At 37.1% G+C, this 10,740-nt stretch overlaps 1 protein-coding gene across 1 annotated transcript; it reads right to left on the reverse strand.

Moving 5' to 3' along the window:
- Positions 1-320: 320 nt before the first annotated feature.
- Positions 321-6,094, reverse strand: mrpl21 (mitochondrial ribosomal protein L21). Its single transcript, XM_083689185.1, has 7 exons — positions 5,995-6,094; positions 5,290-5,350; positions 4,822-4,907; positions 3,599-3,762; positions 1,835-1,887; positions 1,527-1,630; positions 321-477 (listed from the first exon to the last, which is right to left on the reverse strand). The coding sequence occupies exons 1-7, from the start codon at positions 6,083-6,085 to the stop codon at positions 413-415; spliced, it is 624 nt and encodes a 207-aa protein (XP_083545311.1). The 5' UTR covers positions 6,086-6,094; the 3' UTR covers positions 321-412.
- Positions 6,095-10,740: the final 4,646 nt, after the last annotated feature.

Genomic DNA, 10,740 nt, shown 5'->3' on the forward strand with positions numbered 1-10,740 from the left:
ACAATTCCAGCGTTTGTGCCAGCTCCAGCGTTTGTCAGCATACCTCAAGTTCATTTCTTCTTCGCTGGCTACAGGGGCATTTCTCCACTAGTCAGTATCATATAATGACTGCAGAAACATGATATTGGTGTCATTTTATGTAAAAATACTCTCCTCGAATGACGCCATCTGGTATGAAATGTATTATTATCGAGCTATCAGTACAAAATGAGTCATTTCCACAGCTTCAGAAATATCAATGTAAACACATCAACTATTGCTTAATTATCTGGTGTACCTCTAACACCTATGATCACAAATAATTGTTACAAAGACAAAAATTATGAACAGAATCAGGTAATTTGTTTTTATTTTCATACTCCAAATACATTGTACTGTAAATAAACTGTTGGTCAATGTAATACCCATAATATCATGACAATCTGGGTGCTACTTCGATGATGTTTATCCGAAGCACTGTCTGTGGTTGTACAACAACTGAAAAAGAAAAATAACAATAGTTAGTTTTGTAGAAGCCACCGAGCCAAAGTATATGTCTTAACATTCAATCAGGTGTGACCACTTATTGGTTGAGCCTCCAAGAGCTCATTCAGGGATTTGTGACTGAACATCAGCGTCACAACACAGGAGAGTTTACTACATTTAGTTGAATATATGGGAATGTGTCATTATGAAAGTGAAATGGCATTGTCTTGTCCTTACTTTGTAAGAAAAAAAAATGTTTTCTTACTATTTTCATAGTATATCCAAATGAAATACAATGAGGACTTCTAACACGTGGGGAGGAGAAAAAAGGGGGGTGGGAAATGTATGTGCACCACTTGATATTACCTGTATACTGTATATTGGATATTTGTTTTTTTGAGTTTTTGACAGCTTTTTGTGCAAAATACACAAATATATAATAATTACAATAAAAAAATATTCAAGTGGAAACAGCCATTATAATGTATAGCCAACAGTATGTTAACATGTGCCTCTTTTCTGTTGTTGTATTGAAGGGAATTTCCGCTCTCTGAGCAAAGTTACTGTTCCTGTTTACTCCAAGACAACAATATCAAATTATACTTGACCAGTAATTGGCATGTGTGGACAGAGGAATTTAGGTCATTCATTGAGTCTAAAATGTGTCTTACAAATAATAATACAGTGATCACCCAACTTTGTATCCCTTAATTAAAACAGTGTACCCAGTCATCTTCACCACCTTGGCATGTGTCAGTTTCTCATACAAAAACCTCATACAGAAATCATTCCCTTGCTCATACTGAGTTATGTTCATGTCTACTTGAGAATATTATTCAATATTGTTGTTGATGTGTCAATTAATTGTTTTAAGATTATAAAAAAGTATAAAGGATTATTGTGGTCCTCTTGCATTTGTATAGGCTCCTACTTCAGTTTCACAATGACAACTTTAAGTCCTCTACACTTTAGTTTAGTTACAAACATTTAGTTACAAAAACTAAATGTTTATGTAACCATGATGTTCTGAGATGAAATCTGCAATGTTAAAAAGAGCCTACTTCTTTTCCTCTGGAATCTGTGTCTTTTCCAGAAGCGCATATGAACTTTTGGCCAGGAGTCTGTCTTCTCAATGACAGTTGCTTCAACTCTGACCAAATCCCGACTACATGTTAAAAAAAGAAGAAAAAAAAAAGAAAAGGGGGAAATAGGCTGTTAGTGTACACGGCTTTCCTTTCAAAAACATTTAAAAATATTAATATATATTATCCAAATTGCATACAATAAAACTTTGAGAGTAGACATAATCTCGATTATTAATAGTCAGAATTGTATTGTTATGGTGGGTTTTTAGGACTAGAAAAATTACCCAAGAAGGGGCCTCCCAATAAGTGTGAATTCTTCTCCACCGACCAGCAGCACCTACAAAGGTGGAAAAGATTTGACAAAAAAGTAGGGTGAACATGCTTCTTCAGCCTAAACCATTGCAGTAAATGCCCTTATTCATGTGTCAAAGGCTAGCTGGTGGTAACACACTACATTAAGGTATACTTTTGTGGGTTTATCAGAAATTTTGAATTAGTAAGACAACTATTAACCTATTGATAGTCTTTGAAACAGTTATGTTTACTTCGTATATATATTTATAACATATAACCCATTTGTTACACACACACATATATATATACATATATATATATATATATATATATATATATATATATATATATATATATATATATATGTGTGTGTGTGTGTGTGTGTGTGTGAACTCCTTGTGCAATTATAGATTTTTTTCTTTGCTAGAATGCTTTGGGTCGGTGTCTTGTTGGAATGCCCAGCTTTAGCTCCTTGACTGATGGCTTGACGTTCTGTTCAAGAATCTCCTGGTATACCTCAGAATTCATGGTTCCCTTAATGGTGTAGAATCATCCAGGTCCAGAGGAGGAAAAGCAGCCCCAGATCTTGACATTCCCACCACCATGCTTGACTGTTGGAATAAGGTTCTTTTGGTGGTAGGCAGTGTTGGGTTTTCGATATGTCTCCAAACATAGTGGTTTTGATTGTGACCAAAAAGGTCCATTTTGGACTCATCTGTCCAGAGAACGGACTTCCAGAAACCTTCAGGCTTGTCCAGGTGGTCTCTGGCAAAGTTAAGACGGGCAGTTTGGTTCTTTTTTGACAGCAGAGGCTTCTTCCTAGCAACCCTCCCATGAATGCCATTTTTATTCAGTGTTCTTCTTATTGATGAAGCATGGACAGTTACCTGAGATGCAGCAAGGGAGGTCTGCAAATCTCTAGAAGTTATGTTTGAGTTGGCTTTTACCGGATTTATTATTTTTCTTGTGGCTCTTGGGGATATTTTGGAAGGGCGTCCACTTCTAGTCCGAGTTGCTGTCATGTTAAATGCTCTCCGTTTGTAAATTATTTGTCAGTGGACTGATGGAGACTGATGTGCTCTCACTACCCTCTTCCTGATGTCCTCTGAGATCTCCTTTTGTCTCGGAATGGTGTGTTTTGCATTCACCTGTATGGGTAACACAAAACTGACCAGGTTTCTTATCTCTAATTATCCCGACCAAATTCTTTCCTAAACATCTCTCCTTTGATTGGTTCATTTGGTACCCAATTACTTACCCACCTGATTCTACTTACCTACTTTATTTAGGATTCAAGCAAAGCAAGCAAACATTTGTTTAAAAAAGGTGATGATCACACACACTTTTAGTAAATAGGTTATAACAAAGACTATCTTTAACACTTCACAAACCCCCAAAAGGATATTTCGTAAAATGTTACCACATTTTCTGCTTTTGAGGACATGTAATGTTATACCATTCACAAAACAATTGTAATAATAATAATAACATAACAATTTCTCTGCCATCATTATCTGCAGTAATGCATACTGGATTATAACACATTGTTACATTACTTGATGGCTTACATGGTTTGGAATGTGTAGCCTGCCTGTTCTCAGATCAACCTGCACAATGTTTTTGCACAAATATATAATTTCTCTATCTAATTACTGCTGCCCATAGTCAACAACCTAAAATGTTTAATTTCACACAAAAAGTTAAATAATCCCCCCATATAGTAACACGATTTTTAGCAAACAAAGTATTCAAACCTTCTCAAGTCGTATTCTGTCACCACATTCAGCCTCAATGTGGTTTTCAATGAGGATCAGGTCTTCATTAGTCACTTTCCACTGTCGACTTGCAAAATGGACAACTGCAAATAGCCTTCCGTAATCCTCCTTTGCAAGAAGACTGTTCACATTTTCTACAACCGCTGAAAGGCAATGGGAGAATGGTTCAGACAATAGAAATGTATATATTTTCATAACATCACATTGAGGATTGGAATGCTCATAAATAGTATTATGTGTGTATAGTAAGTTTTCAGCAGCAGGTATTGCCTTATCAAAGATGTGCTGAGAAAGCAATTATCTAAGTACTGTATTTTGTACAGCCAAATCTGCTTTTTGATAGATTTCACCTGTATTCTTATTAAACAAATGGACACTTAGCAAGCTACTGTAAATATACAGGACAAACTTTCCTCCACGGTTTGCAGCAATTCACGCGTCGTGGGTGAAGTGCAAAAACATGTTTTTCTCAATTATCACTGTATACTCTGCTTAAAGGAGCAATCAGTAATTGGCACATCCATTTTTTGACTTTTAAATGAATGATATATAGCCATTGTTTCTTGAAGAATATAGCTTATAAATGCCTCATGAGATTAGTTCAACTGTCTTACCCCATCAGAACCCACAATATAAGCTTGTTTTACTCCATTGATTGTGAACAATGCAATTGTAAACAAACACTGTACAACTTCAAAACATGGTTAGAACTATAAAAAAAAATTCTCATGGATGGTCAGTCCTTGCATCCATAGCTCTATCTAAGAGAGTGGTTACATTTCTCCAGCACCATCCCTCAGTGGTTTACCGAAAAATTGGTGGGGAGCCCGCTTTGTTGTGGTTCGATTGCACCTTTAAAAATGAGCATCACATGCAAAATGTTGGGTGTTCATTCATACATCATTTTGGTATTGATAAAACACTGAGATTATCCTCTCCAACAGTGGCCTTTGTAAAAATCTATTTCAGAGACACCAGTCAGAGAGAAGGGTCAGTCTCAGACAAGCAGAGAGAGTGTGGTTTGAAGGATGGCGGAAGCGTTTTGTGTAATCGCAAGGCTATTTAAATATAAAGGGTTGGAACATGAAATTGAATGTCATGGTCAATACACCTGCATTTTCAGAATGCATTACACTTTTTTTTTCTGAGTGAGAAACTCAGGATTCTGCTTTAATGTGATCACTGAGCCATCCTTTTCCAACCTTGATGTTGCATCGCCTCTTCTTCACAGCTGATATCAGACACTTCTGGCCATGGGGGTCTGGATAAGGATGTTTCTGGTACATAACTGTTGAGGGAACATGAGTCAAACAAATGATGACATTATAATCAGATTTCAGTGATATGTCCTATGAGTAACTGATAGTGACTATGGTAACCTGGGTTACCTGAATGTTTGTGCATTCAATAATGTTGTGTTTAGAACACGGCAACAAACTGGCTAAAACTAACACAAATAGGCAGCCAGGCCTGTCTATGGAAGAATGTGAAAAGTTAAAACAGTCATAGGGGTTTTCTGCAAACAATGAAATAAAATGCAATAAACTACTTTTTTTTTTGTTCTTAATATGCGTGTGCAAACCCATGGAGACATCACCTAAGCTAACATATATAGTCAGCTAGTATGATTAGGTAATACTATCAATTTACATCTTGAATGGAAACAATACCTTGATGGTAATTTGATGCTCTGGGAACTATGACGACTTGCTAGGACAGGAAACAGAAATCCTGAAAGAAAGATGCTCCATAGTTTGCTAAAGCAAAGCCTCTTAAAATGATGAGATTGCCTACAAACCTGGCTATTGAAATAACATACAGGGCAGGCTATAGCCGGATAGCATCCTCCTATGCAGCCAAATCCTTTCACTGACTCAAGCTTGCCAAGTTTATCTTGCAAAGTAATTTAATAGCAAGTAAAGGGAGTTAGCGAGCTCAATTTTACCAAGGTTAGCTCGATAACTCCCGGCCTTAGCTCGCTTTGTAGTATACTCCTTGAGAAGCCCCATGTGACTAGACGTACTACTTTTTACAACAACAACAAAAAATAGTAGTACGTCTTGTCACAAATTGGGGCTAATCCCGAGTAGTTGAAAAGGCTTATTTGGTTAGCTTGATGCCCGTCAAAGGGGGCAACCACACGACGAAACATCAGTCAGTGAAATAAGGATTTTTATCACTGTGTCTTGCCTGGCAGGTCATTTTTATTTCGATATATGGCAAAGTCTCCGACTATCTGTCCATATGCATAAAACTGCATATGAGGATGCTATCCGGCTAGCGTGGTTACCTAATTTCACCCTATTCCCGAGAGAAACAAATAATTGGAAGAAATTATTTGTTAGAGTCCGCCATGAGGTGAACGCATAACCTACCCATCTGGTTAAAAATCTTCCCATGCTGTGTTCGTAATCTCCAACATGTTTTCAGCATCTCCATACAACCACTCCTCAAAGTCACCGCCATCTTGTCAAAGACAAGTGATTGGTGTTACAGTAATTTGATTTCCGAAATGATACAGTATCAACCCGTAATACAGTTAAATTATTTTTAATGTGCTCTCTAAAACGAGAAAAAAAACCCATTCCATAGTGCCCCATTCCAGGTTTTTCATACATTTTATTCAGTCGAGTTTAAATTCTGAGAGGGATCCATTATGATGCTACACCTGTTCTATTTACATCCGGTTTGAACAAAACATCAACACACATGGGCAGAGTGGATTAGCGTTTTAGTGTGGGCTAATTCTCGATTCCGGTCGAGGATGACTCGGGTCTAGCACAATGGCAGCGACATTAGCGATTCGTCAGCCACAATAAAATTTCGGGTTTTCGTTAAAACGCTCTGGGCCGGTTTCACAGACAGGTTAATTATTCTTGTTAATATGCTAGTGCTTATTAGTTTTGGAGAGAGACTGTGTCGTACATCCAGCAACACTATATTTTCCACACCCTTCTAAGCCCCCAATGCAATACACTGTAATACACTGTAAATGGCATACATATTGCTTTGTAGAGCAAAAACTATTCTAGGGGCCGCAGTAAAAGCATTGTAGGGAATATTCAGTAGAGTCTGTAGAATCAATATATGGGGTCACATCATGGGGCACTGCATAATTGCAACTTTTGCTGGCCTTTTACTCCATCCATACCATCGGCCATAAACACCAAGATCCGCATCTTCAACACAAATGTAAAATGTGTCCTTCTCTGCGAAACATGGAAAACCACGCAATCCCTGTTGTTCTTGGCCTTTTACTTCACCCATACCATTGGCTACAACGCAAATCATTTACATTTACAAATCACTGTATGTTAAATATATATTGGTTTATAGCGCAAAAAATATTCTAGGCGCCGCGGTAAATGTATTGTATCAAATAATCAGTAGGGCTGAGGGAAGTCCTTACTCTCAGTGTAAGTGAACCCCATAGTAATATAGTCTTCGTTATATTTGCGTCTCTTTGAGACTCCAACCTCCCTGTCAATTTGGTGTTTCCTGGGGCAGGGGTCTGTGGCTCTTGGGCTGCTTCGTCATCACTGTCCATATTGGTGGCAGCTTGGCTAGTGATTCACACTGTCAGTTATTTTGTAGCCTAATTGATATTCTACGAACATTATCCCTTACATATTAGACATTGTGATAATATTATTCAGTTGGATAGGGTGCATGCATTTATTTTTGGTAGTGAGACTGCAGTCGGCTATTCAACAGGACTGTTTGGGAAGGTAAATCACAGATAGATTGATCCATGTACCCCCGGGGGTACGCATACCCCACTTTGACAATAGTGGCGCTAGAACAATGCAAGAAGAAGACATGAGCCAAAGGCGGCCCCAAGGCAGCCCCGTGCAGGCCTCTGCCGATCGAGCACACACACTGGGTTAAAAGAAGACAAGTGGAATATAACACACATTTGGAGACTGACAAACTCACAAGTCATTAGAGAGAATGGGCTAATGTACAGTAAATATTCCTATGCTTACAGTTTGAGATGCAAGACTACAAAGACTCACGTTGCTCATCAACATCAAGGTGAAAATGACACGCTGAATTACCTGGGCATTATACTATATGTAGCCAGGCCATAGATCAATAGGCTATGTTGCTTAGTTTGTCCCATAAATAAACTTTGGGCCCCCTCCACCAGTACGATTCGTACAATTATAAGCACAACAAGACAGCATTTTGACACACAATTGATCAGTTCGAACTACTGAAAGAAATTGACGCAAACATTCTCAAAAGCTTTATACACTAATTTTTGGGGGGGGGGGCGAATCCATGTAATAGACGAATCACAAATGATGTAGCAATTACAGTAAATTCATAGTAATGATACAAATTATATGTTAGTTGGACACGGTTAATCATTACAACTTAGTGCAGCCTAATCATCGCTGTCATCATTTATTCATTTAGAGTCTTTAGTAGGCCAAATCATAATAATAATTTAAATTGTATTGTCCATATTTTAGTAATGGTTTTAATCTGGCCTTTATCATACAGGCCAGTTTTAGTGGATGTTGGTGACCCATGGACATTTTTCTCCCATCTTAATATTTTAGTGTGGCTCTTCAAAGTCACTATTGGCCTCATGGCAGCACACCTATAATGTTTCCTTCTCCGGCTGTTTGCTTTGGAGGAAGGGTCTGATCTAGTACACAGTCTACGCACTATCCACTTTTTAATGATAGACAGGATGATTTAATGATTTCAGAGATATGAATGATTATTAAGAAATAATGTAAACCAGTATTTTTGTGCACAGATGGAGTCCATCCAACTACTGTGTAACTTGGTAAGGTAATGTGAGTGCCTGCACTAATTTTGCTTGCTATTGCCAAGGGTTCAAATACTTATTCACACAGGTAACTTAGTTTTTTTTCATTTTTAACTATTTCTATCATTTTTGTTTCACTTTGAATGTGTAGATTTTGTAGACCAGTAAAAAAAAATAATATCAACACTGTATTATATAGTAATATATACTGACTCATTCATGCTTTATGATCAAACATGTTCTTCCACATTATTACTACTCTCTATTTTGGTAGGTTACCAAGATAATTTATTCAAGACCCTCAAGAATTTGGTAAAAGCAAACAGAACATGGTGTTTCTAGACACCACTGTGTCAAAGCAAAACACCAGATGATGGGAAAATCACAATGGGGTGTCAAAACAAATGGCCAACTCCAAACTTGTGCATTATACAGTGGCTTTATACAAGTATGTATGTATAAACTGTGTTGAATTATAATAATATCTTCGCCAAGACTGTCTGATGTATTTTTTTACGTGCATGGACAAATATTTAATATGTGAAACATACTAAGTACACTTTTATGAACCTTCAGTTTTGAAGGTTGGTGAGAAAATCAAATAAGTCTGGTCATGTTTAGCCCCGGCATCTGAAGAAAACTGAAACAGCACAAGCAACATTTTCTCGCTACAGTAAAGATAGAGAATTATCTATTAAGCAAAAATGTTATGTAAAGAACCATTTTTTATTTCTCCACAGGGTTGCCAACTTTGAAACACTAAAATGCTGACCTTGCCTGTCAACCATTAGCTACCTATTTGATGACCATAGGACTTCATGCCTACTAAAGTATGTCCCAGTGCTTTGTAACCCCCAGCCCTTTCTACTTGTGTAGAGGTCATAGTGTCATCAGTCTAACGGACTATGGTCCCAGTGAATGACTGTCGTAAACAGAGCCTCCTGATATAATGTACCAACAGCTGAGTAAAAAGATTCCAGCAGATGTCAGTGTAGCACCAATCATTGCATGACCTAACAAAGATGTAATAGTTGCTGTGTATTATTGGTTAGGGTTAGTGAGATCTGAACATGGGTCTCATATTTAATTGGCATATTTAAATCAAGTAATTTAGGCTGTCACGTGTGTCATGGCTCAAAATTACCTTTTCCCTCATGGTGCCCCATTAACTGTGGTATATACAGTAAGCCTATCTTTCAAATCATGCCAATATATATTGTCTACAGTGTTATGAATTCAGTCAAAAAACAGACACTTTAATGTGAATCTTCTCAAACATTTTAATCATACATAAACAAACCAATCAACCAAGTAGGGATCACACAATTGGCTCACAAAATGACTACTTGAGTGTGCACTTAGTTTCACGCCAGTGGAGACAATAACGTGTAGTCCTTAAACAATCAAAAACATTTAAGACAATACCTACCAACCAAAATTATTAAAAGCAACAGGTTTGGCCATCTAATAAATTCAGCAATTTCTATGCCTTACATCGAAACCACAACAATTTCAAACAAAACAAACAAAATATATAAAGAATAGCTTTTCATTTAAATTCAACTAATGGCGACTTCACAGAATTGTATCTTTAATCAGTTTATCTTACGGCTCTACAGACTTGGGTTTGGTCATTGTGGCAAGCTCTACATCGTTTCACTTTTTTGAATTTTAATTTCACAATGTTAAGTAGAATAACTTTGTTCTAGTAGAAAAGGCAAAAACTGTACAAACCAAGTGTTAAACACAATCAATTATTTTGTACCAATGATAATGCTAAAAATACCCCACAGGTTTTTTTTTTCTTTAAGATTAGCATCTGAAAAATCTGGAAATACAATCTTTCACATGACAATCTAAAATCCAATTAAAATTATTTTAATCTATCCTAATACAAATGGTCTGTATTCTCTGCAATCAAATTAATTAATATGATTCCATCAAACTGCTGTGACAGTGGAGGATCCATAAATTAGCCCAATCAGCTCTTCAGATCATCGATTTTAATGGTAGTTCTGAGTACAGAACCTGTGACAGTTCAGACGTATCGACCTATTTTTTATGACGCAAAAGGTTCAGATTCTGAAAAACATCAACTGACAAGGCCCTGACATTGAACGACAGGGATCCTAGCACATTTTTAGACTACAGCTAGGACAATGGTTTGTAGACATGTGGAGCAGTGACATGGAGATTGACAGTATGGGGCTTCATGTGGCCCAACAAATTCATGAGGTTAATAATACAGTACACAACAAACACTGAACATGCCAGAAGTTTTAACATTGGTCAGACAAAATTAGAAGGACAAATAAAGCATTACTTGACATGCTAAAGA

The sequence above is a fragment of the Argentina silus genome (genome assembly GCF_951799395.1).
Source record: "Argentina silus genome assembly, chromosome: 2".
Classification (NCBI taxonomy): domain Eukaryota; kingdom Metazoa; phylum Chordata; class Actinopteri; order Argentiniformes; family Argentinidae; genus Argentina; species Argentina silus.

Bases quoted from the DNA above. Each gene is read 5' to 3' on its own strand.
- mrpl21 (XM_083689185.1), bottom strand. From the start codon at position 6,085: ATGGCGGTGACTTTGAGGAGTGGTTGTATGGAGATGCTGAAAACATGT. The intron at 1,631-1,834 runs GTAATTTTTCTA...TTTAACATGTAG, and splicing joins ATTGGGAGGCCCCTTCTTGG to TCGGGATTTGGTCAGAGTTG. The intron at 478-1,526 runs GTAGGCTCTTTT...TTTCTTTTTCAG, and splicing joins CAGATTCCAGAGGAAAAGAA to TTGTTGTACAACCACAGACA.